We start from the raw sequence: 27176 nt of genomic DNA, 5'->3' as shown, positions 1-27176 counted from the left end.
TTTCCGGTCCCCCCAACTGCCCCCCCCCCGCCAATTACGCTTGATCCGGTTGAGATTTAAAATAAGATATCTGAGTTACGAGGTCCTTCTAAATATGAAGTGTCATGAAGATCCGATCACTCCTTCGTAAGTTAAAAATACGTCATTTTTTCTTATTTTTCAGAATTACCCCCCCCCCCCCAATTGGGCGGATCCGTTCCAATTATGTAAATCACGTATGCAAGACTTCTGCTTATTTTTCCAACCAAGTTTCATCCCAATCCCTTCAATCTAAGCGTTTTCCACCATTTTAGGTTTCCCCACCCCAAACTTCCCCCAATGTCACCAGATCCGGTCAGGATTTAAAATAAGAGCTTTGAGACATGATATCCTTATAAATATTAAAATTTCATGGAGATCCAATCACCCGTTGGTAAGTTAAAAATACCTCATTTTTTCTAATTTTTCAGAATTAACCCCCCCCCCCAACTACCCCAAAGAGAGCGGATCCGTTCTGGTTATGTTAATCATGTATCTAGGACTCGTGTTTTTTTTCCCACCAAGTTTCATCCCAATCTCTCCACTCTAAGTGTTTTCCAAGTTTTAGGTTTCCCCCTCCCAACTCCCCCCAATGTCACCAGATCCGGTCGGGTTTAAAATAAGAGCTCTGAGCCACGATATCCTTCTAAATGTCAAATTTCACTGAGATTCGATAACCCGTTCGTAAGTTAAAAATACCTCATTTTTTTAATTTTTCAGAAATAACCCCCCCCCCCCCCCAACTACCCCAAAGAGAGCGGATCCATTCCGTTTATGTCAATCATCTATCTAGGACTTGTGTTTATTTTTCCCACCATGTTTCATCCCGATCCCTCCACCCTAAGTGTTTTCCAAGTTTTAGGTTTCCCCCTCCCAACTCCCCGCCCCCGTCACCAGATCCGGTCGGGATTTAAAATAAGAGCTCTAAGACACGATATCCTTCTATACATCAAATTTCATTGAGATCCGATCACCCGTTCGTAAGTTGAAAATACCTCATTTTTTCTAATTTTTAAGAATTACCCCCCCTCCCCTCCAACTACCCCAAAGAGAGCGAATCAGTTCCGATTATGTCAATCATGTATCTGGGACTTGCGCTTATTTTTTCCATCAAGTTTTATCCCGATCCCTCCACTGTAAGTGTTTTCCAAGATTTTAGGTTTCCCCCCTTCCAACTCCCCCCAATGTCATCAGATCCGGTCAGGATTTAAAATAAGAGCTCTGAGACACAATATCATTCCAAACATCAAATTTCATTAAGATCCAATCACCCGCTCATAAGTTAAAAATACTTCATTTTTTCTATTTTTTTGCGAATTAACCGGCCCCCCCCCCACCCCCCCCCCCAGATGGTCAAATCGGAAAAACGACTATTTCTAATTTAATCTGGTCCGGTCCCTGATACGCTTGCCAAATTTAAGAGTTTTTATGATTGGTTTTTGCTGGTTAATATGCTGAACCATGGTGTTTTTTTTTCTGAAGTTCTATCTTGTTCCTGAGCTTTGTTAGTAGACTGTATTCTGTATTGCAATGGCATGCAGGCTTTTTGCAATAAATCTTATATTATCACGGTTGCAGCTGTAGCTGCGAGCTAGTTAAAGCTGAGACACAGCTCCATAGTAACCAAAAGTTAAAAAACGCATTTTGAAGAAAAAAACTGCCAAATGAGAAATAATCGCCATCTGAATCTGATTCAAGAATGATATAAGCAAAAAACTGTAGCCCATAGCAACTGAAATATTAAACTGGAATACAATTGTTTACTTTAAAGAGCGACTTTGATAAAAATTGATATGAAGAATCTTTATAGTTCAATTTAAATGTAGAAATCGATATCACGTAGAAATCGGTTATAAACATGTGTGAAACCTAGTAAAAACAAAACAAGGCATATAGTAACAAAATATTGTGGTTGCAGCAGTAGTAGCAATCTAGTAAGAAGCGACCACGCCCCACATTTAGAAATAAAACACTCCAAACTTCTAAAAAAAATAGTATCAGATCGAACTACAAAGTACACCATAAGAACCGCCTTGTCTGAAAACCATATAAAGGAAATTTATTATAGTAAAGAACAAATTCAAATGTGACATACAGCCCTATAATTTCCCCCATAAAATCCAAGGGCTTTCTCGAAAAAAGTCTGTCCTTTTGAGTATTTTTTACATTTTTTACTTTTATTGTATGTTTTTTTTAATGTCAAGAAAGGCAAGTTTGGCATTGTTTGCTTGTGAAATCCATTTTGATAACAATTATTGATAATGTTTTAAAAACCCCGATAATTAGTAGCATTTTACAAACCAACAATTAATATTTAAGGCAAGTATCTACAACTAAGTTGTAAGACGTTACAATAGCCATGCAGTTTTTTGACATCAGTCTTGCCATACAGCATCATATATTCAAGTCATTATTTATCGAAAAAATTTTACTAGACAGCGCTGGTGAAGTAGTATCAAGTACTGCCACTGCATTGCTGGTTTGAAATGGCCATTTACACGCCTTATTAAACATAATCTTTGGCTTACAAAACGAATTTCCGATCCAACGGACAAAAGACAAATTAAAGCAAATACCTAAAATCCTCTAAAAACAACACAATTTAGATTGTCCCATTACAAAATAACAATTATCATATATTTTAGCTTCAAAATATCTTGACGTCACAACACTGTCAAACGTCGGTTACCTCCTTTTCAACTTCAATTAATTCTTCCATATCAGGGCTCCTTATAGAATCCTGCTTTGATGAAATACCATAAAAATAAGTCGCACATATAACCATTAAAGCTCCAATTATGAACATTACATTGAATTTGAAGTCGTTTAAAATCAAATACGAACAAATTGATGACAGAATGATGGATATCGATGTTGCAAAACCTTTAAGGATGTTGTCAGCATACTTCATAGTAGCGGCAATGACAAGACCACCGAATGCCTGCACACAGACAATAGTCCAGATGACAGGAGTGTACCCAAAAAAGAAACCAAATTCCCTAATGTTCTGCAAAGACAGCATAACAGCAACAGATCCAGAAATTAACGAAAACAGTCCAAGCTGCAAGCTCCTAATGATAATCGACTTTTGATTTCCATGCTTCAACAGCTTCTCATAGAAGACACCAGCGAAACCGCTTGATAAGCATGAAATCAAGACTGCTACAAGGCCTATAATCTTTTGATGAGATTGAATTGAAGTGGCATCAGGAATTTTTGATGCACCCGTTGGCAGCTGAACGCAAATAACTCCTGTCATCAAAATAAACAAGGCCACCCATTGACGCCCAGAGAGATGCTTACCCAATAATAATACAGAAAAAAAGGCAGTAGTTAAAATCTTCAACTGATAAGTTAATTGGAATGTGGCAACATCCAGATTTGATATGGCGACTATAAGCAGAGTATTTTGTAAGGTATATAATGCACTTGGAAGGGATAATTTCCTTGTTTCATGTATGTTCGAAATTATTTCTTTGTAGAAAATTTTTACAGATTTAGATAGCACCCAGCCATTCTGAAAAACCAATAGAGAGAAGCAAACAATAAACTTCACTATTTCTACCATTAGCACTAACGTAGATCCAAAATACTTCTTTCCTTCACCACTTGACTTTTCTAATCTTGAATACCGCAAAAGCAAGACATTAAAAGTTGTCTGAAAAGTGACTAAGGCCAAAGTTCCATATTTTAAATACTGGTTGACCTCGGTATTCGTCATCTTTTCATATGGTTCTTAAGATATAATGATAATGGTTGATTTAACGTCTCTTGTCTGGTCACCCCAGGATGACTTTCTTGGATTAATTAAAAGATTTTAGATGATTCACCAAGTCAATTTTTAAAAATTAACTTTTCACGCAACGACCTTTTGCAGAACAAACTTTTCTGCATTTTTTCAGAACCTGATTTTATGCTTTGGATACTCGAAGTGCCCTATCAAACAATTTTTATGTAAGTACTGAAATAAAGTCATTGTTTGTATATCGTCTTTGCTTATAAACCAAGATACCAGGTATTATTCTCGCGGTCTTTAGGAACGCTCTATAGGGAATCTATGCGAAAAAGTAAGAACCATCCACCCTTAAGATGATTCTCTTGCCAAAAATAATGGACATTATCAATAATATACATATCTTTATCTTTCACTACCCGTTTAATCCCTGTAGGATCACTCCTTTAAATAAACACTCCCATAATATAGCATTCCATTTAGTAAACCCCCCGTAATACAAAGAATGAACTTCAAATGAAAGAATAAACTCCAAAGAAAGAAGCCCATTGTAACTTATCTATTAAAAAAGAAGCTCTTGCTATTAGCTGCTGAAATATTAAATACTATAAAGACTAATCGAAAAAAATGTCAATGTAAAATCATCTGGATTACAAAAATGTTACAGCAAGGACCAAACTCTAGCCCATATTAACCCGGTATTTCTTTAAAGATGGACTGGCTTCCGGATTGGTTTTGTAGGCCTTGTGAAAGTATGGTTGACCTGGAATCAACCAAAATCAAGCAAAAGGTAATATGTGCACACTGCTACTGCTACTCTTACTACAAATATTAAGGGTCCTACTATTTTTCAAGGCAATGAATTTCCCTTGTTGTTCAATCAAAGGGACTGTAAGTTGCCTATATAGGGAATTCAGTCGAGACAATTCCAATGGTGTACTTTTTGTTCGTATCCTATCTTTTCTGCAACATTATTTAAGTTGAATCATTCCATAATCTGACTAAATATATAATCTTTTATAGTGATACCACTGCAACCACGAAAGTGCCTATATAGTTTCAATATTGCATACAACACACAGAAAAAAGCCTATGGCTTTTTCTTGGCTGGAATATTAAAGACGAATAAAAGAAACTCAGTCAACAAAATCAATCAAATGTGGCACCGTATCCCAGAGAAGCACCTTCTCAAAAGATACTTGTTTATGACGTCATTCGTCATCTTGTATAAGAACAAGAGCTAAGAGCTCATATGGCACTGACGAGGTCGGAAGAGCCAAGAGCTCAAATGTTATGAGCTCTAGCAAAATTCTAAGAATCAATAGATTAATTTAAAAGGAAAATCACAGGCTTAATGCCGGTCGGGATTTAAAATAAGAGCTCTGAGACACGAGTTCCTTCTAAACATCAAAATTCATTAGAACACGATCATCCACTCGTAAATTAAAAATATCTCATTTTTCTAATTTTTCCTCTCCCTTCAGCCCCCAGATGGTCGAATCGGAGAAAACGACTTTATCAAGTCAATTTGTGTAGATCCCTGACACGCCTACCAATTTTCATCGTCCTGGCACGTTCAAAAGCACTGAATTCGCCAAAGCACTGGACCCCCCTCTAACTCCGCAAAATACAGCGGATCCGGTCCAGCTACGTCAATCACATTTCTACACCATTTGCTTATTCTACCCACCAAGTTTCATCCCAATCTCTCCACTCTTAATCGTTTTCCAAGGTTTCCGGTCCCCCCACCAATGTCACCAGACCTGGTCTCCAGATTCAAAATAAGAGCTCTGAGGCATAATTTTCTTCTAATTATCAAATTTCATTATGATTTGTTCACCCGTTCTTAAGTTAAAAATACCTCAATTTGTCTAATTTTTCAGAATTTTACACCCCCTCCAACTCCCCAAAGAGAGCGGATTCAGTCCGGTTATATCAATCACGTATCTAGGACTTGTGATTATTCTTCCCATCAAGTTTCATCCTGATCTCTCCACTCTAAGCGTTTTCCAAGATTTCCAGTCCCCGCCCCCAACTTGCCCCAATGACAATGGATACGGTTTGTTGCCAAAAAATGATTTTATTTCAAATATCATGTTTTTTTAATTACAAAAGCACTTGATACAGCAATTTCCTTTAAAAACGAGCCATTGAACACCTGTCTATGATGTTCCAGTACCTTGCTAGCTGTGGAGAAGGAAAAAAAAAGGGAAAAAAGATGCCTTTCATGCAAAACAGTGATTTTCCTTGCTTTCCAAGCCAATGGATTCCCCTTGTTGTTCAAGCTAAGGGACTATGAATTTCCTAGATAATTTTCAACCAAGGCGATTCCATGGGTTTACTTTTTGTGTCGATCTGACACAAAAGGAATTTTGCTACACAAAACTAATTGTGCAGCTTGGTTTTTTTTTTTTTTTTTTTTTTTTTTTTTTTTTTTTTTTTTTTTTTTTTTTTTTTTACAAAACTCCGGCTTACAAGAGTAAATTTTGTCTCAAAGGCAGGAATAAGTTGTTCAAAAACCAGTGCTCACTAAAGCGTATAGTAATTGCTATATAGTAAATTAATATTAATTGTAAATGTTATACAAAAAATTTTTCCATGAAAAAAACAGAACCCCATACTTGGGAGAATATACAAAAATTAAAAAGATTAAATTGCATAGTCGACCAAATCTCTCGCAATTAGAATATCTTTCCGCTACCCCCAAAAAAACCTTGTTAGAGAAAAAGAAAAAAAAAGAAAAAAATCAAATGTGAATAACACAAAGAAAGAGGTGCTGGAATGTGAAATACAAAATAAGTCATAACGAGCTGAAATGAAAGCCGTTCAAAAGCCAAAATAATTAGCCAACCTTTGAAGATATTAGCATCAAAGCACTCAATTAAGTGTTGACTTTATGTGTTCCTTAGAATAAGGATTAATATCACCCCCCTCTCTTCCAATAAATATTAATGAAAGAATAGATGGAGGAAAAAAGAAGAAACACAAGGCTACTAACCTGGCGAATTCAATGACAGCCGCTTGTAATCCTAGACAAACACCAAGAAACGGCGTTTTTGTTTTCCTGCACCAGTGAACTGCCGCCACCTTTCCTTCCATCCCTCTCTTTCCAAATCCACCAGGAACAATAACACCTTTGGATTTGCACAAAAGTTGCCAGGCTTCGTGATACTTAACGGGATTGGCTATCAATTCATCTTTTTCTAAATGCTGAGAATCAATAAACTAGAAAAGAAATTTGGGATATGACTAAAATACGCATATCTATAATGGAATGAAGCAGCATTGACTGGGTGCACTAGTTGACATTTTCAGACTGAGCCCCAAATCCAAACCCACCCATGTGTATGTCATCTGAGCCCTCCAACTATGTGTATGACTCTGGGTAATATTCAGTTACTTTAAACCCTTGTCCCCACCTCCGCTTCAAAGGGAAATAAAGCCTCGACTAAGTTCATATTCTGTCAATTCCATTTCTCTCTTTCCAAATCCTCCAGGAACTAAAGTCCCTTTGGATTTGGACAAAAGTTTACCAGGTTTCGTAACACTTAACAGAATTGCTGAATGCAGAGAATAAACTAGAAAAAGAATGTTTGGGTTATAACTATTATGTTTATTTATATGACATGTTTTGGAAGAAAATACATTTATCAAGAGAGCTATAGAAAATTGGGCTAGCGACTCGAAATCCAGTGTGTGCAACTACATACTATACATTCTACATGCACTTTAATTTCTATTTTTTATAATAACACTCGTCTCTCGGAAAAAGTTATGTAAGATTAAGGCAACACAAGTTAGGACTCAGAATTAACCGAGGATAATACATATCTAAAAGAAGACAAGATCATCATGGAAAAACTTTACACAAGATAAGTTTCAACAATGTAATATATGGCCATTTTTTTATCTTAATTTTTTTACCACAATAATACCGACTTTAAGACTAATTATAAACTATCTTTACTGATGGAAATGATAGGAGTTGCCAGTATTCATACAACCAAGCAATTAGCTTGTATTCACATTTGGAGACTCTCTTTGTGCCAACTTCACAAGGTTTACTTAATCATAGTAATATCTGCCACTATCAATCCCTCCTCTTCAGTAATTTCAAACCTTCTGATCTTTCGCCCATTAAAGTTTCTTATTTAAATTTTGCAAATTTTTAATTGGTTTCCCCCTTTCTTTTAGCAACACTGAGATTGTTTTAAAAGCTTAATGTGAAGGATCCTGTAGTCTGTATAAAGAAAAAATATAAAACATTTGAAGACAAGGCGAAAATTATCCTTTTAGGCCACAATTTATTTCCGTTTTTTAGTAACAGTTCTGGCTCTTGCTGATTTATAGGCTAAATTATTTAGCAAGTGTTTTTGCATTTTTCTTTTCTTTTTAAGTGCTTGATCAATATTTGATATTTTTTTATTGTAAGCGTTATCATTTGTCTTTTCTTTACATTATATTGTAGCCAACTCCTCATTTTTTGAGGGAAATAAACAAAATAAATAAATAAACAAATAATCCTATCTTCAAAGGCTTTCTGTTATGCAAATTAAACAAGCAATCCCACATACAGAATAGTATTACCCAGAAAAAAAGTATACATAAAAGTTTGATCGGTGGTACAACCAGCACCGGATTCACCTCTCCCTGTTTCTATTCCCAGGATTACGGGATAGTCCAGTAAATTTGTAAACACGAGTCGACACCAACGATGGACTGTAATTAACCTTCAAAAATAAATATTCTTACCTAATGTTTGTTAATAGGCTTCGAGCCCATTTTTTTGCAACTTTTTACACTGACTATAGTATACTTAATTATGATTAAGTATATAATTAAGTATGAGCTCAAATCGACTTCTCATACCCTGTAGCATTACCATTCCACCAATTTCGGCTTAAGATGAGGCATTTTACTTAAAGAAATAATTCACTGTAAATGCTGATCTGATTGTTACAGGTTTGAAGAGACTCACTGCTTAAATTGAAGTCTTAGCTTCATGAGTTTGGTGAGGCATTTTAACCGTTGCCAAGAATATTTTCAATGCAACGATGTTTGCAGTTTCAATCCTATACATTCAGAAGAATAGCTTGCTTTCAATACACGTAATCCGTATGCTCACATAATATGTTTCTTGGTACAGAAACGGTTATATTCTATTACCGGCTAACTAGCCTCAAAGATAGGCGACTGTTGAGGCTTTTAAAGCCGAGAAAGTGCAACATGCTTGCCTACTGTTGGCGTCGAGCGGCTTTGTGGTCCGATGGACCACTGAGTTCTAGCAATTTTAGAATGAAGAGACAGAAAAAAAATACGGAAGCGGTGTTTAAAAACTAGATTAGTATGGCGACCAATGCGACCTTTTCAGGCGTTGAAGTAAGTCCCAACTTTGTTATCACTGATCTAAACTACGCCAACGATATTCGTCATGGTGACTGGTATGTCAGCTCAAGACCCCCCCCCCCCTATTTTGATAGAACAGTCACCCATAGACAAGATTCCCCAATTCGACTACCTAGGCTCTCTGGTAGACCCAATGGGAGGATGCACATCAGAAATTCAGTCGAGTATTGCCAAGGAGCCAAACGGACTATCAAAAACGGAGCAGTGCTTACCGGTTTCTGAGGACTGGAATTTATTTTTCATTTCTCGAAATTCTGAGTCCCTTTAACTTCCCCTTCCCTGAAACAAAGGCTTTTCCTGAAGTTTTGAACTTGAACTTCGAGGAGATTGATAAAATAGGATGAAATTACCAGCTACCTATAAAAGCCCTAGTGAAAGCATGCAACCGACAACATGTTCATCAAACAAGGCTCATCAAAGAGTTACCATTAACCAATATTGGTTTCTGCATAAACTATATAATTACTGGAATTTTTGCTGGAATGCCCAATAAATTACCAGAATAGTTTTTTTTGCTGAAATTAATAATAAGATTACTGGAATAAAAATGCAGTCTATAAGCACATAATACGCTCCACACAACCTGCATAATTACTGTTATAATTCAGGGAAGTTTCCCAGATCTGGAACACAGTGGATATTATTAATTACAATAATAATAATTTATTTGTGACCCAATTGAAACAGCGGAGTATAAAAACAAACACACAGAAAAAAAAACACAAAAAAAACACACAAAAAACAACTTCTGATAACACATTAAATTACTGTAAAAACATTTTAGAAGATCATGAAAAGGGTTAATATTAAAATGTATCGAGTCGGACAATTTCTGGTGTAGCACTTTAAGTCGAGGACAGTGAAAATAGAATCTGATTGTTTGAATTGGTTAAATGGACACTTAAACAACCCTCGACAACTTTAAAAATTGGGAATCCAGCTTCTGATTAAAAAGACTTCTATGTGAAGCTATGTAGTTTTTGGTAGCTTTGATCTGACAAATGTTTTTAATTTTTACATCATTTGACTTAGAACGCGAATTTGGTTTTTTTTTTTTTTTTTTGCTTCTTAGAGTCGTATCAATAAAATATTATTTTACCTCTAGTAATGGGTGCCGAAGAAAAAAAAGAAATGTGGGTGAAAAACTGGGCTAAAAATATTTGGTACCAAACACCTTAAGAGGATTGGAATGTTTGGTTGTCATTGGGACCAAAGACTTGTTGATGTTTGAATTTTACCGATAAAACTGCTGTCAAACTTGACTATCTAGTTTTAATTATTTATTTAATAGTTCAATGTGGTAACACTGACGAAAATGTAGAGTTGCCGTAAAAATTCAAAAAATATCAAGCACAGTGAAAATAAAATTAGATGGTTTGAATTGGTTAAATAAAAACTTAAAAAAGCCACATATATCTTTTCAAAAAATTAATAAAAGCAGGGACGGAATCTGAAAAAAAAGAAACGCTGGTGAGAGGTTAGCAAAAAAAGGAAGCTAAAAACATGTGGCACGTGGCTTAAGAAAAATTGGCTTTCCTTTGAAGGTGTATTTGTCTTAGAAGATCCAGAAATTGTTAATGTTGGAAATTTTGCGGACGAAAAACAATTTTAAATTTAACATCAGTTTTACTCGTTTATCTTGACAGTTCAACATGGTAACACTGACGAAAATGTAGATTGCCCTAAAAAATTCCAAAAATATCAAGCACAGTGAAAATAAAATTAGATGGTTTGAATTGGTTAAATAAAAACTTAAAAAAGCCACATATATCTTTTCAAAAAATTAATAAAAGCAGGGACGGAATCTGAAAAAAAAGAAACGCTGGTGAGAGGTTAGCAAAAAAAGGAAGCTAAAAACATGTGGCACGTGGCTTAAGAAAAATTGGCTTTCCTTTGAAGGTGTATTTGTCTTAGAAGATCCAGAAATTGTTAATGTTGGAAATTTTGCGGACGAAAAACAATTTTAAATTTAACATCAGTTTTACTCGTTTATCTTGACAGTTCAACATGGTAACACTGACGAAAATGTAGAGTTGCCCTAAAAAAATCTAAAAATATCAAGTACAGTGAAAATGAAATTAGTTGGTTTGAATTGGTTAAATAAAAACTTAAAACGACCACATATATCTTTTCAAAAAATTGATAAAAGCAGGGACGGAATCTGAAAAAAAAAAAAAAAAAAAACGTTGGTGAGAGGTTAGCAAAAAAAAAAGAAGCTAAAAACATGTGGCACGTGGCTTAAGAAAAATTGGCTTTCCTTTGAAGGTGTAGTTGTCTTAGAAGATCCAGAAATTGCTGAAGTTTAAATTTTTGCGGACGAAAAACAATTTTAAATTTTAACATCAGTTTTACTTGTTTATTTTCACAGTTCAACGTGGTAACACTGACGAAAATGGGGTGCTGCCCTAAAAACTTCATAATTCTGGAATGACCAAAACAAGAATCTGAACAAATCGCGAAAGTATGAGTAGACCTAAGGTGGCTTCATGGGAACCAGCACCAGCAAGTTAAGTTAAATGTGTTGCGAGAGCAACACTTTGGTTTTGTTGCGCTTTTTTCTTTCTTTTCCTCGCACCCCAATTTCAGCTTATTCCTAGAAAGCGGTAAGGGTCTAACCTCTGCGTTTTTATGGAAAGTGTGGACCTTAGGCCGGATTGATGAATATGACTTTGCATTTTAGAAAGCTTCGTAAAACCTCTCCCTGGGGCCAAAAATCGATTTTTTTCTACCCATTTCTGTTCGTGATTTCAGCTGAGTTTATCATTCGGTTTTTTGCAGTTGGGATTGCGGTAGAAAAATGGTATCAGATGTGCCTCTTAAACTTTAAAAGTTCTCTAATTGCCAAAAAAAAATTAGAGTTTATCTTTTGCTCATTTCTAAGCGATGACGTTAGAAACTTGGCCTACGGCGTAGATAACTTCGAAGACCACACTGCCTTTCCATGACGAAAGTAAAACAGTTAAAAATAGGGATGATACCTTTTTATTGACAGTGAAATATAAAATTATTTAACTGGACATTTCGGACACATATACAGTGTTCATCATTATATTTCACTGTCAATAAAAAGGTATCATCCCTATTTTGAACTGTTTTACTTTGGCCTACGGCAAAAAAAGTCAACTTTTGAACTAAGACAGATTGATTTTTTTTATTGCAGTCGATAGCTCTTGATGAGCTGATCAACATTTTTTGGTAGAAAAATTTCTTCATGATATATACCAGTTTGAAAGTTTAAAGGGGTTGATAACTTCAGTAGTAAGGTAAACACTGAAACCAAAAATAGGCCGATACCAATTGTGAGACATACAGGGGAGTTTGAAGCAACAGTCGGCTATTACCTCACAATCATCTTCGGCAATGAGGAGTTCGCAACTTCTGCTATTTCGTGTGCCTATTCTTTGTTTCCGGTTTATTTGATGGTAAGACCAATTTGGTTCGAGAAGTAAGACAAGTAGAGGACTTGTAAGTAATAATTGGCTGTTGGCTACAATCATATTCAGCGATGAGGGGTTTGCAACTTTTGCTAGTTGCAATGAGGGGTTTACAACTTTTGCGAATTGGTGTACCTAGTATTTATTTTAAGATCCTTACAGATTAACAACTTCAGCGTTTAATCAAAGCGAGGAAACAAAACTGAAGTGTTGCTCTCGCAACTCTTTACTCGGCGAAGCCGAACAAACGTTGCCGCAACACATCACGTTGCCCATGCAACGTAGATCTAGTTACTTTTAAATTATTGTCTTAATAAACTGATTATTACACCTTGGCACTCTCAAGCCTATAGATTTCATTAATACTATCAAAGATTGGTAAAACCTTCAAAGCAAAGAAAGTACTATCAAAGACGTAAATCAAAGATTGTCGGGCTGTACTTACCGCTATTTCAACTTTGTATTTCACGGCAAGTCCTGCATGCTGCAAAGCTTTAACAACAGATGCGTAAGAATCTTCCAGTTCTGTGTATTTACCAACTAACGCTATGTTGACAGACTTTCGTAAGTTTTCCTGACTAGAAAAAGGTGAAAAAATAAGTAAAAGGAAAAAAAACATGGCATTCAGAGCGAATAAATAAGTGATTTTATTTTATTTGACATATTTTCCATATGTTTCCAGATTTGTGTTATCAAAAAGCGATAAATGAAGAAATTTATTAATATTAAAATGTCCACAAGAACCATACTCCGTATAAGCTCTAAATTACCCGGATGTGCTTTGAATCAGGAATAAATAGTAAAAACAATAACCAAATAATACTATTTGTTTTTGATAGACATACCAAAACTGTATTGGGGATGTGAGCTAGAGGTACTTGAACGTTTCTGCCCTTGTCAAAAGTTGTTTTTGCCCCGAAAAATTCCCCCACGCGTAAAATTGAGCAGCCAAAGAGAAAGTAAAAAATTGGTACCTCAAAACGTACCTCTCCATATATCCTAAGGGGTAACAGAAGGAGCAGATATCAAAAAAATGACTTTTAGGGCAGGGGCTTGTTGGTTTCCAATTACTGGTTGGTAAAAAACGGACTAGAACTCTCAATTTTTGATCGAACGAGCATCCTTCGAACTTTCTATAACCATGAGGTGGAAGTGGGGATGAGGAAGGGGCAGCCCCCTCCTATACAGAATAAATTCTGCTCATTTTGGGTTTAATGTTACTCTTTACTTTCATAATAGCAGCGTAAACCACACATATTCCAAGAAATGAAGAGGCATTAAATATCAATTTCTACCTCCCACACCCCCTGCCCATTCCTTAGAAATAATTCTGTATGTACCTGAGGGCTTAATTAGGGGTGAAAATATTTGCCCGACTTGTAAAAACATAATTGATTTTTGTTGCGTTTTCTGAAGTATTTTGAACCCACCCCTCCCCAAATAAGTCCTGGATCAAGCCCTCGGGAGTATATATCAATTTCCACCCCCCCCCCACCCTCGTCTCACTAATTCTGCATTTATCTAAATTAAACAAAACTTACTTTTCCACCAAGGATAATCATACTAAAAAATCGATGATACATTTCCTCTTTTTTGTTTTGATTTGTTTATATGAAAAATAAAAGCTGGCCATTAACTTACTACCCATTCTGCTCCTTAGCCAGTTTGCTGTTTTAAAGGAAGCTTTACAATACGGTTCTAGGCGTTTATCCTCCCGGAAAATACCCCAGAAAATGCTCCCTCGTGGAAAATAAGACTATCCGAATTTGAAAATTTTATTTGAACTTCGTTTTATATTTTCCAAGGGGAGAAGAATTTCAGAACTTGTGTGTCCTCTCACTCTTGTGCGCCACTCACTCAAGTTTACGCTGTGTGAAACTCGAGAACAAACCAGTTTCTTCGTAAGTGACAGAATAGGTGGGAAATATACAGTGTGGGGTATATATTTACACACAAAGAGGGGAGGGGGGCAGTGACAGCATAATCACTTTAAGCGACCAGTGCCTCCTTCAAATCCCAGTCCCTACGCGGAAATCTATGACTGGTAGTTGACAATAGCTAGTTTATTATATGTTTTCAATCAGCATTGATCGAAAACATACTTTCATTCTTACATTGGAAAGAAAACACACACATCCTATTTTAAAGGTGTTCAAAACGTACTGTGAACTTACTGTGACACTTTTTTACTATTATTACTATTGTAAATAATGAGACTTCTGCTGCATGAAGCGTAATACTTACGGCTCATTCAAAATGTGACTTTGCTAATATCAAGATTTAAAGAGGCAGGTGCGCTTAATAAAGCAATAGAAACGTGGTATTTTCATTCAAACACTATGTATCGGCTTATTGTTAGATGGACATATTATCAATATTTAAGGAGCGGCTGAAGGTATTAAGTAGAAAATTTCAGAGAATGTTGAAGAGCTATCGAAGGGTACCAGTCCCCTCTGCCCTTTTTAGATGTTCCCTCCTCTTATCATTCATACAAATTCCAGAAACGTGATTTTTTCAAAACAGTCATAAGGTCTAGTAACTATGCCTCAATGGATGCAATGCCCCCTACAGCCCTCGAGGCAAGGATTGTAAATTATGAAATTTGCCCTTTTTACACGCAAAATTTATCAAAAGGAAAAAGGGGAAAATTTGTATTTTAAGTGTGTTCAAAAAGGCTAAGGGTATTAAATTCTGGGAGTACAAAATGGTATGTTAAAATAAGTCAAAATATTATGTGTATCCTGTTTATCAAAAAAGGTGTATCACGAGAACATCTTAGGATATTTAGTTTAAACTTTCAGAGGATGTTGAGGAAGGTATTAAAAAGGGGACGGAGGGCAACCAGTCCCCCTCCCATTCCCTTTAGGTGCCCTCCCTCCAAAGATATCTAATCGAAATTTGGGAATAGCCATCTTCTTCGAACTAGTCAATAAAGTCTAATAACCGTACCTCCAGGGATGACTTATCCCCCACAGCCCCAGGGGCAAGTGTTGTAAAATATATAAATTGCGCATTGCTTATATACAAGGTTAGCTACAGGGGAAAGGGAACATGCTTGATCCCGAGTCTCCAAAAATGCTAAGAATACTAAGGTAAAACTTTCAGAAAATGTTGAGGGAGATGTCAAACAAAATCGTAGCACACTCTATACAGGAGGGTTTTTAAAAAGACGCAACAGCAATATCTAAGTAGCGGTTTGAGTGTGTTAAGTTGAAACTTTAAAGTCATTTGAAAAAGGAAGGAAGGGCAGCCGCCCCTCCCCCTCTTGTCCTTTTAGATTCTATCTTTAACACAGATAGATATCTCAGGAAGTTAATTTATTCGGAATATTCAACATCTAATAGCTGATCCTCTGGGGATGCCATGCCCCCACAGCCCCCGGGACAAGGAATGAAAATTATGCAATTTGTACATTTTGTACATTCAAATTTATCATTAGAAAAGGCAGTTTATACAAAGTAATCTGCAGTAATAACGAACAGTATGCGGATGCAGGTTGTCAAAAGGGTGTATCTCTGTAATGGATTAGGGTATTAAAGTTTCAGGGAATGCTAATAAGGGAAAATCAATCGACCAGGAGGCAATATTTGCACGCTACTAATACTACTACTACAATTACTACTAGTAAAACTACTACTACAACTACTATACATTCTATTACTACTAATACAACTATAGTCACTACTAACACTACAAACACTACTGCTGTAGTGAGTACTACCTAGGATGAGGTTATTGAAGTGAAAATTTGGGGAAATGTTGAAGGGAAAGTTGAACAAAATCTGAACATACTATGTACACACAGACTGTCAAAAGGGCATATCAGCAATACCTTTGGAATGGCTCATCGAATCAAGCTAAAATTTATACGGCATTACGAAGGGGATGTTCAACTGGTCAAAATGCAGCATGTGCATACTACTCCTGCTAGTTATTCTTCTCACACTACTTCTACTAATACAACACTACTAGTGCTTAAACTGCCCCTACTACTTCCACTATTACTATGATACTAGTAAAATTAATACTGAGGGTATGAAGGTAAAAATTTGAGATAATGTAGCAGGGGACAAACTAAATCAAAACACACTATGTGCATGTCGATCGAAAGGGGGTAACTCAGGAATGTATTCGGGAATTAAGTTACCACTTTCAGGGAATGCTTAAGGGAGAAGATCCTTCGATCGAAAGGCATTAAGTGCATGACACTACTAATACTATTACCGCTCAGGAACTCTCAAGAACATAGGTGTAAGCGTCTGGAATGACCTTCCAGAATCGGTCAGAGCGGCAGCAAGTCTGGCATCATTCAAGAGAATGGTTAAATTCCATTTTTCAAAAAGGAGAGAAGTGTGATAAGAGGAAAGGGTATTTATTTATTTAGTATTTAATATTAATTATTTTGTTTTTTTTACCCCCCCCCCCCCAAGGATTTTTTTTTCTTTTTTCAAAATCATTTGAAGAAATGATTTAGCAGATTCATGGTGGTTAGAATTGCACCCACAGTCAGGACTCTTGTGGCCGTTCATGGTAAATTCTTTGTTTAATTTATATGTTCTGGATGAAAATAAAAAATGTCTATGTCTATGTCTATGCTGTTTCTACTACAACTACTTCTACTACAACTACTCTTAACACTAAGAGTAGTAAGATGAAAATTGCAGTAAGGGTGGAAGAGGACGTTCAACTAAATTCAAACACACTATGGATATACGGGTTATAACAAGAGGTCATATGTCACTTGTGACGAGGTCAGAACCTAGAATTAAACTTGGCTTTAGAATTATTGATTTTGCTGTCCACTGTTTATTTACAATTATTATAAAGATAAACATGTAATACGGTGTTCCGGTAGTCTCTTCTTGTACTAGCACGTCAAGAATCACCGAACTCAACAAAGCACTAGAAATCCCTCTAACTTTCCCAAAGAGATCAGATCCGGCACGTCAATCACGTATCTAGAACTTGTGCTTATTCTCAAACTCATCGAAGTACTTTAAATCTCCCTAACTCCCCCAAAGAGAAAGGATCCGGTCCGGTTATATCAAACAAATATCTAGAACTTGTGCTTATTCTTCCCATCAAGTTTCATCCCAATCCCACTCTAAACGTTTTCCAAGATTTCAAGTTTCCAATATTTACGTTTCCCCCCTCCACCACCCTATGACCCCGGATCCGATCCGAATTGAAAATGGAGCATCTAAGACATGAGATCTTTCTATATATCAAGCTTCATTAAGATTAAATCACCCATGCGTAACATAAACATACCTCAATTTTCACATTTCCTCTCCCTCTAGCCCACCCCCAAAATATTGAATTGGGGAAAAAACCATTATCAATTCAATTTGTATAGCTCTCTGACACGTCTACCAATTTTCATTGTCCTAGCACGTCCAAAAGCACCAAACTCGCCAAAGCACTGGAAACCCCCTTCCCCCAAAGAGAGCAGGTTTCGTCCGGTTATTTCAATCACGTATCTAGGACTTGTGCTTATTCTTCCCACCAAATTTCATTCCGATCTCTCCACTCTAAGTGTTTTCCAAGATTTCCGGTTTCCCCTTCCAACTCCCCCCAATTTCACTGGATCTTGTCAGGATTTAATATAAGAGCTCTGAGACGCGAGACCTTTTTAATTATCAAATTTCATTGAGATCCGACCACCCATACGCAAGTTCAAAATACCTCATTTTTTTCTATTTTTTCAAAATTAACCGTAACTCCCCCCCCCCCCCCAGATGGCTGAATCGGGGAACAGACTAATTCTAATTTAATCTGGTCCGGTCTCTGATATGCCTACCAACTTTCATCGTCCTAGCTTATCTGAAAGTGCCCGAGCTAGCAAACCTGGAACCGACCGACAGATAGACGGACAGAAATTGCGATTGTTATATGGCACTTGGCCGACGGGCAAGCGCCATAAAAAGCGCATATGGGCAAATCATAAAAGTGCCGAATTGTATTAAGTTGTAACTTCCAAAGCTCGATGAGGGGATGTTAATACTGCAACATGTTAATACTACGACTGCTACTGGTGGTACCGCCATTACTATTAATACCACAACTAGTTCTACATCGTCATCTAGTACTACTAGTAATCTTAAAACTACTACTATGACTGCTATTACAACATGACTATATTTATGAAAGTGAAATTTTCAGGGCTTGTTGTGGGGGATGTTGGACTAACCAAAGAGCAATATTTACTACTAATACTACTACTACTAGTACTTATTTCATCATGAGCAAAACCAGATATTTTTTTGCAGACCCCCACTTATGAACTGTGAACACCCATTCATTGACCACGTCATCTAAGAACCTCATTGAGTCCCTTTTGGACCCCCTAGGTTTTAACTGGATAACTCTGAGAATCAGTGGTCTAAACATTAATGGTTAAACAATTAAAAATTACGGGACTTTATTACACGCATAATGAGCTATCCCTTCGCTCACACATGTATTGCCAGCTATAACTGAGCTGCACATTAATTGGCTAGGATAAAATCAGCTTTATCCTTTATTCCCAGGACACATTTAGTCACATTCATTGACGAAACCAAAACTACGCACGACAAAAGCATCAATTATACATGATGTTAGTAACTTCTGAACTAGAATATCGTTCAACTTTCAAAAATAAAAATATTTATTGACCAATCAGAGTCAAAGTTTTGGCATAATTTCACAAATCTAGAAAAGATAGAAGCGTGAAAAAATAGTTTTTTTCATCTGTAATGTGGATTTGACAGAAGACAAAAAGACACATATTATTAGTAGAGAACTTGCGGGCAAGAATTAGTGGTGTTACAAGCTTCTCAAAGGAATTGATTAAATATTGATTAAACATATCTGACGTTAAAAACCAGACAAACATTTAGGTGTTATTTAAACTGCGCATTTTTTCTACAGATGTGAATATGGTGTAGTTCGGGCAATACACATACACCAGTGGTGGTATTTTACGTATATGGTGAATTTTGATCTCTCAAAATGTGTTTCAAATTAGCTTCTCCAAAGTGAAGGGTGAAATTTTCTTCCTTTGTCCAGAATCAAAAAATGTTCATACTATGATATATTCCACCGAAAAAGAAAAATACAATGTGCTCGCAATATATAATCTTGTTTATACAAGAAGAATGGCCATAGAAACGTGAGAGTGGTATAAGTCAATAACAAGAATTTAAAAGCTTTTGGAGATTTCTAGTAGTCGGAAGTAAATGACGGACGACCACTTTCTTCTTGGTAATTTTGAATCCTTTATATATATAAAAAAAAAGTCTTGCGGTATGACAATTAATAGTCAATTTGAATTTCGTTTCCAATTTAAAGTAGGCTCCACATCGTATCAGATGTTTAAATGAGGAAATTGAATAGGTCGTGGAATTCAGGTAACTTGGAAGCATAATGGAGAATACAGGATCAAAATAATGACCAGAATAGGTCAGGCGAACGCCACCTTCAATAGGCTCAAGCACATATGGAAGTCGAAAAATTACTCAACCCGGTGTAAGTTACAACTGTTCAACAGCAACGTCATCCCAGTCCTCCTTTACGCAGCCAAAACCTGAAGTTTGAACCAACAACAGGAGAACAGAATCCTTGCATTCGAGGACAATTGTCTTCGAAGAATCTTAAATATTCATTGGTCAGACAGAATCACTGATGAAGAAGTCCGCAAACTTTCCAACCAGGCTCTGGTGACTGATATCATTAGAGCTCAGAGGTGGAGATACTTGGACCACATTCTCCGAACACAGGACACTCAGATCCCAAAAGCCACTTTACATTGGCACCCAATCGGAGGTCGTAGACGGAGAAGACCTCGGAACACTTTGCGACGAACCTACCAGTCCGATCTGCGCATCCTTGCTTCTCTTCAACCCGATTGGGAAGACATATACGCAGCTACCCAATTCAGAAAAGATTGACGAAGTCTCGTGGATGCCCTGGGTACCCCTGGTGGCACAGGTGGATCTTAGGTCTAAGGTTAAAGTATGTTAAGTTTCAACTTATTTCATTCTAATTAACCATACTACCTAGTATGTTATGTTCACGTTAGAAGGGCTTAAAAAGACCTATAATCTGTTGGCTTTTCTTGATCTTAATAACGGTTTGATAAATTGTTTATTTATTTTTTGTTTTTTTTTTTTAAGGAGGAGGAAATTTATAATGTTTTGAAAACCAGCATAACTATAATTTGGTTTTGAGGCGGGCGACTTCTCAGTTCATACATATCCAATAATTTCGGCTTAATTTGAGTTTGAGTTAAATATCAGTTTTATTTTTGGTATATTATAAGTTCATTGTTGGTTTCATTTTTTATTGAGTCTAACATCCGTTTCTTTTAACATTTAGTACATTGTTCATGATAATTTCAGTTAGTTTTTTGGTCAAAACACAGCTTTGCTCTTTACCTTTGTTAAGAAAAAACTTTTTTATTTGGCAGTTTGTTTTAATTTGAAATTAATTCCAAGTAAAACCTAATGGCTGACAGCATCAGACAAAACTTGGAGCCGAAATTTATTTTAACTTTTTCCCAAGAATCTAATATTGGCAAATTTTCTGTGTTATACCACCCCTAGATTCCAATTCTATGCCTTGGAGCCATCCTTAGGAATCTTCGTTGGTTTTGTTTAGGCCTACATATTTATAAAGTAACTAATTACGGGAGGCCGCAAAATTTCGTCACCACTTCTTCTTCATAAACTAGCAAATATTTTAACTACAGAAATCTCTCAATTCAAAATTACCAGTCCGCAAGCTTTCTCCATTTGATCATAAACCTCTTGGATGAGGGAGAAATAGGCAATTCCAGTTTCAATTTCTCTTTTATAATGGAGGCAACTCCTTCTTCAACAAGCTGCAGAGGCACATGGTATATGGATGGACAGTCTGCAATACCAATTACCTAAAAACAAGTAACATTAATAGATTATAGCATATTTTAACCAGTGACTACAAAAAATATAAAAAATAAACCAGCACACATTTGGGCAAATAGGGGAGTAGATTCTCCCAAGATTGATGCAAAGGACTCTTGAAAGAATTTCAGCAAAAATCCTAACATAACAAAACTACTACTACTAACAACTCACTACAGCACCAGGCCCCCTGATACCAACAGAGCTGCGAAAAACCTTCCTTAATATCCTATCTATTCAAAGTTTCACTCTCCTCTCATGTAGTTCTGGTTTCCTTTAAATCTTTTCTTGTGGCCCGTTCTATTAGAAGACGGCTTGCTTATCGTTTGGCCCCAAGTGGATGTTCTAAAGCACAATCTTTGGGAATCTGTCATTCTCTATCGGTAAAGACATGGTCTAGTCGCTATAATCTACCTTTGATTATAGCCTTAGAAGGTGGAATCGAACCAAAATCTTTCGTACAGCTTACTTTAATACAAAATCAGTAAAAAAACACCTAAAATTGCACTTGGGTGATTCTTTTGTACAAATTTTTAGCAAGTTTTCCTCAGCCTTCCTAAGCACCAGCATCTCAGAGCCATACTAATATAATGATCAGTGGAAATATATGGCATATTTTTTATTTTGTAAGAAACAGAAAGGGATGAGGGAAGAAGATTACCTGGGGTAGTTGGAGAGGGAGTAATGGGTAGAAATCACGTTTAGAAATATAACATTTTTAAAGCAAGTAAATTTGGGTTTGTTAGTACGTTTCGGTTTTGCAAATAAGTATAAACAGATCTACATTGCATGGACAACGTGAGGTGTTGCGGCAACCTTTGTTCGGCTTTGCCGAGTAAAGTGTTGCGAGAGCAACACTTTGGTTTTGTTTCCTCACTTCGATTAAACGCTGAAGTTGTTAATCTGTAAGGATCTCAAAATAAATACTAGGTACACCAACTCGCAAAAGTTGCAAACCCTACATTGCAACTAGAAAAAGTTCCAAACCCCTCATCGCTGAACATGATTGTAGCCTAACAGCCGATTATTACTTACAAGTCCCCTAAATGTCTTACCACTAGAACCAAAGTGGTTTTACCATGAAATACACCGGAAACAAATAATAGGTACACCAAGTAGCAAAAGTTGCGAACCCCTCATTGCCGATGATGATTATGAACTAACAGCCGACTGTTGTTTAAAACTCCCCTATATGTCTCACAATCGGTATCGGCCTAATTTTGGTTTCAGCGTTTACCTTACTCCTGAAGTTGTCAACCCCTTTAAACTTTAAAACTGGCATATCTAATGAAGGAATTTTTCTACCAAAAAATGGATGACATATACTTTGGTCAGCTCATCAAGAGCTATCGATTGTCGTCGAAAAAAAAAACTATCTGTCTTAGTTCAAAAGTTGACTTTTTTGCCGTAGGCCGAGTTTCTAACGTCATCACTTGGAAAGGAGAAAAAGGATAAACTCTAATTTCTCTAGCAATGAGAGACCTTTTAAAGTTTAATAGGTACATTTGATACCATTTCTCTACTGCAATCCCAAGTGCGAACAAGAGCTAAGAGCTCATATGGCACTTGTGACGAGGTCAGAAGAGCCAAGAGCTCATATGGCATGAGCTCTAACTAAATTCAAAGAATCGATAGATCAATTTAAGATAAAAATCAGAGGCTTAATGCTGGTTGGGATTTAAAACAAGAGCTCTGAGACACGAGGTCCTTTTAAACATCAAAATTCAATAAGATTGAATTTCAGCCCCCCAGATGGTCGAATCGGGGAAAACGACCTAATCAAGTCAATTTGTGCAGGTCCCTGACACGCCTACCAATTTACATCGTCCTAGCACGTCCCGAAGCATCGAACTTGCGCAAAAGCACTGGATCCCCCCAAACTCCCCCAAAGAGAGTTGATTCAGTCCGGTTACGTCACTCATGTATCAACCACATTTGCTTATTCTACCCACAAAGTTTCATCCCGATCTCTGCACTCTAAGCGTTTTCCAAGATTTCCGGTTCCCCCTCCAACTCCCGCCCAGTCCCACCAGATCTGGTCGGGATTGAAAATAAGAGCTCTGAAATATGAGATCCTTCTAAATATCAAGTTTAAAATACCTCAAAAACGGTCACCCGTTCTTAAGTTAAAAATACCTCAATTTTTCAGATTTTTCCGAATCAACACCCCCTCCAACTGCCCCAAAGAGAGCAGATTCATTCCGGTTATGTCAATCACGTATCTAGGACTTGTGTTTATTCTTCCCACCCAGTTTCATCCTGATCTCTCCACTCTAAGCGTTTCCAAGATTCCCCCCCAATGACACTGGATTTAGACGGAACTTAAAATAAGAGATCTGAGTTACAAGGTCCTTCTAAATACGAAATTTCATTAAGATCTGATCACTCCTTCGTAAGTTAAAAATATCTCATTTTTTCTAATTATTCAGGATTATCCCTCCCCCCAGCTCCCCCAAAGAGAGCAAGTCCGTTCCGGTTATGTCAATCACGTATCTAGGACTTGTGCTTATTTTTACCACCAAGTTTCACCCCGATCCCTCCACTCCAAGCATTTTCCAAGATTTTACGTTTTCCCCTACTACTCCCCCAATGTCACCGGATCCGGTCGGGATTTAAAATAAGATCTCTGAGACACGATACCTTTCTAGATATGAAATTTCATTAAGGTCCGGTCACCTGTTCGTATGTTAAAAATACCTCATTTTTTCTAATGTTTCCAAATTAACCGTCCCCCCATTCCCCCCCCCCCCAGATGGCCGAATCGAGAAAACGACTATTTCTAATTTTATCTGATCAGGTCCCTGATACAGATGCCATAATTTCATCGTTCTAGCTTATCTGGAAGTGCCTAGACTAGCAAACCGGGACCGACAGAATTTGCGATCGCCACATGTCACTTGTAAATACCAAGCTGAAATAACGAACAGGAATGGGTAGAAACAATAAATGGCAGCACTTCGGTCCCCACTTTTTTTGTTTTTGTAAATTTTTCTATTTATCACTCAGAGAAGATATATTGGTTGTAGGGCCGGGTAACTGCCGTATATATTTAACACCTATAGATTTTAGTCCATCTTCAATTTGAAACTAGTGCCTGCCTGCTTGCCTGCTAGAACGGAGCTTTCCAATAGAAAGCAGAAACATAGTTTGATGAAACAAAAGCTTGACTGCATAAATTCAGATAGTTCTCTCTGACATAGGCTATGAATCTCCAAGTCACTTCACACACTATAGGCTCTGGCTCAATGACAAGCAAAAACCATCCTTTTTGGCTCCAGGCAAGAGTAATATCAAGCTTTCGAAAATACAAAGTCATATTCATCAGTCTAGCCTAAGGTCCTCACTTTCCGTAAAAACCACAGAGATTGGACCTTTACCAATTTCTAGGAATAAGCTGAAATCGGGGCGCTAAGAACAAAAAAAAAATAAGAGTATAATAATAAGTGTGTTTGAATAAGTGTATGAACAAAACACATGGGTGTGCATTTGTCTCTTGTGATGTTTAATTCAAAAGATTTTTTTTTCGTTTTTTAATCTTTTGTTAGCACCGAGGACAACTTGGTGAAAGTCCTTGTCGAAATATCTGCTTGTTTTCGCTTCATATTGTTCTACTGGTAGACACTCCCCTTGTTTTTCTCAGCTATTTGATTTTTCATTTGTTTTTCTTCTTTGTTTCATATTACATGAACAAATCATTTTGCATAATATAATAATGAATAAAATAATCATTACGTGAAACAGTCATTTTAAATGAAACAATCATTTGTTTCATGATCCCCCATTTATAGGCTATGATCCCTTTGTTGGGATTTGTGATTTTATTTATTGACTGATATTTGTTGCTTGTTTTAAATATATCTATCTATCTATCAAGGGTTAGTTTAAGATTTTTCTTTAATGTGTCTCGAAGCTATGAACTTATGTCACTATCCTATTTTCGTCAGTGATGCTATGTTGGTGTGGAAATAAATAAGCAAAAGTAATAATAAGTTAAGTAAATAATAAAATATTATTAATAATATATGATAATAATAATAAATAACAAAAAATTTAATATAAATTTAAATATATATATATATATATATTCTTTTACTGGTTTAGTATTTTTTTTAGAGATAAAATCAAGTTTTGTTTAAATCGAGTTTTGATTAAACATCAAGTTTTGATAAAAGCTATCAAGATATCAAATTTGATAAAAACTATCAAATCAAGATAAAAGCTAAATTTTATATCCTTATTATAATAGATTTTTCGCTCGACATAAGTTAACGCAATTTTAAAAAGACAGAGCAATTTTTTCTCTCGGTAAATAAGGAATATTGTGATTGGCTTACAACAATATTTCATCAGTTAACCGAGTTTTAAAAAGGCATGGCTTTACTCCGGCTTACTCCGTATATGAAAGGGGCTGTTCCCTCCTGAACGCCCCGCTCTTTACGCTAAAGTTTGACTCTTTCTCTCGACTCTACTTTTTTAAACAATAAAAAACTTTAGCATAAAGAGCGGGATGTTGAGGAGGGAACAGCCCCTTTCATATACGGAGTAATTTCTGTTCAATTTAAGTTTTATTGTCGCTCCTTACTTTCAGTTAAAAAAAAACTTGTTTTTTTTTATTTAATTTCTGAACGTTTTTGAATCAATGCATGTTTTGATTTTGGCTCTCTGCAAATGAATAATTAAAACAAAATTTGCACATTAATTTATTTTTTGGGCTAAATGGCTTTCTTGTAGTTTTGATCGGATAATTTTGAGAAAAAAGGAGCGGGGGAGGAGGCCTAGTTACCCTCCCATTTTCGGTTACTTAAAAAGGCAACTAGAACTTTTAACTTTACGAAAGTTTTTATTAATAGAAATATACGTAACTTACGTACCGAACTTCTATATTCGTTTCTATGTTTTCTATATGTTTTTACTGCGTATTTGAGGGGGTTCACCCCCTCATCAATATCTCGTTCTTTACACTGAAGCTTAGATTTTGTCCCAATTCCTTAAAAATGACCCCTGAATCACAAAGGCCGCAGAATAAATAGTTGAAATTACTAAAAAACACTTTAGCGTAAAGAGCGAGGTATAAGGAGGAGGTGAATCCATTACATGCGAAATAATTTCTGTTCGTTTTAAGTTTTAATGCTGCTCTTTACTTTCAGCTGAAAACTTTTTTCAGCTGAAAACCCAATAACCATTACTATATGTAAACACTGGTCAAAGTTTGTAACTTGCAACCCCTCCCATGGGGACTGGGGGGAGTAACTCGTCCCCAAAATACAAAGTTATTAAGTTTTTCAACTATGTTGAATAAAATGGCTATCTCAGAATTTTGATCTGGTGACTTGGAAAAAATGAGCGTAGGAGGGGGCCTAGGTGCCCTCCAATTTTTTGGTCACTTAAAAAGGGCATTATAACTTTTAATTTCCGTTAGAATCAGCCCTCTCGTGACATTCTAGGACCAATGGGTCGATACGATCACCCCTGGAAAAAAAACAAAAAAAAAAACAAATAACCACGCATCCGTGATCAGTCTTGTGGCAAAAAATGCAAAATTCCACATTTTTGTAGGTAGGAGCTTGAAACTTCTACTGCAGGGTTCTTTGATACGTTGAATCTGATGGTGTGATTTTTGCTAAGATTCTATCACTTTTAAGGGGTGTTTCTCCATATTTT

The 27176-nt window shown here is 36.4% G+C and overlaps 2 protein-coding genes across 3 annotated transcripts in view; both read right to left on the bottom strand.

Annotated features, from left to right (window-relative positions):
- Positions 1 to 27176, bottom strand: part of LOC136035634 (CTP synthase 1-like) — a 72503-nt gene that overhangs the window by 26161 nt on the left and 19166 nt on the right. For both annotated transcript variants that reach the window (XM_065717533.1, XM_065717543.1), the window contains exons 6-8: positions 21345 to 21502; positions 13037 to 13169; positions 6750 to 6976 (exon numbers count right to left, since the gene is read on the bottom strand). In XM_065717533.1, the coding sequence (XP_065573605.1) occupies positions 6750 to 6976; positions 13037 to 13169; positions 21345 to 21502 (518 nt within the window). The remainder of the gene's footprint in view (positions 1 to 6749; positions 6977 to 13036; positions 13170 to 21344; positions 21503 to 27176) is intronic.
- LOC136035645 (UDP-N-acetylglucosamine transporter-like) lies at positions 2467 to 6728 on the bottom strand. The gene has a single exon (XM_065717554.1). It carries the CDS (start codon positions 3737 to 3739, stop codon positions 2693 to 2695), a length of 1047 nt encoding a protein of 348 aa, XP_065573626.1. The 5' UTR covers positions 3740 to 6728; the 3' UTR covers positions 2467 to 2692.

The sequence above is a fragment of the Artemia franciscana genome, chromosome 2, assembly GCF_032884065.1.
Source record: "Artemia franciscana chromosome 2, ASM3288406v1, whole genome shotgun sequence".
In the NCBI taxonomy this organism is placed as follows: domain Eukaryota; kingdom Metazoa; phylum Arthropoda; class Branchiopoda; order Anostraca; family Artemiidae; genus Artemia; species Artemia franciscana.
The sequence above is the reverse complement of the archived record's forward strand: the minus strand, read 5'-3'. Positions and strand labels throughout refer to the sequence as shown.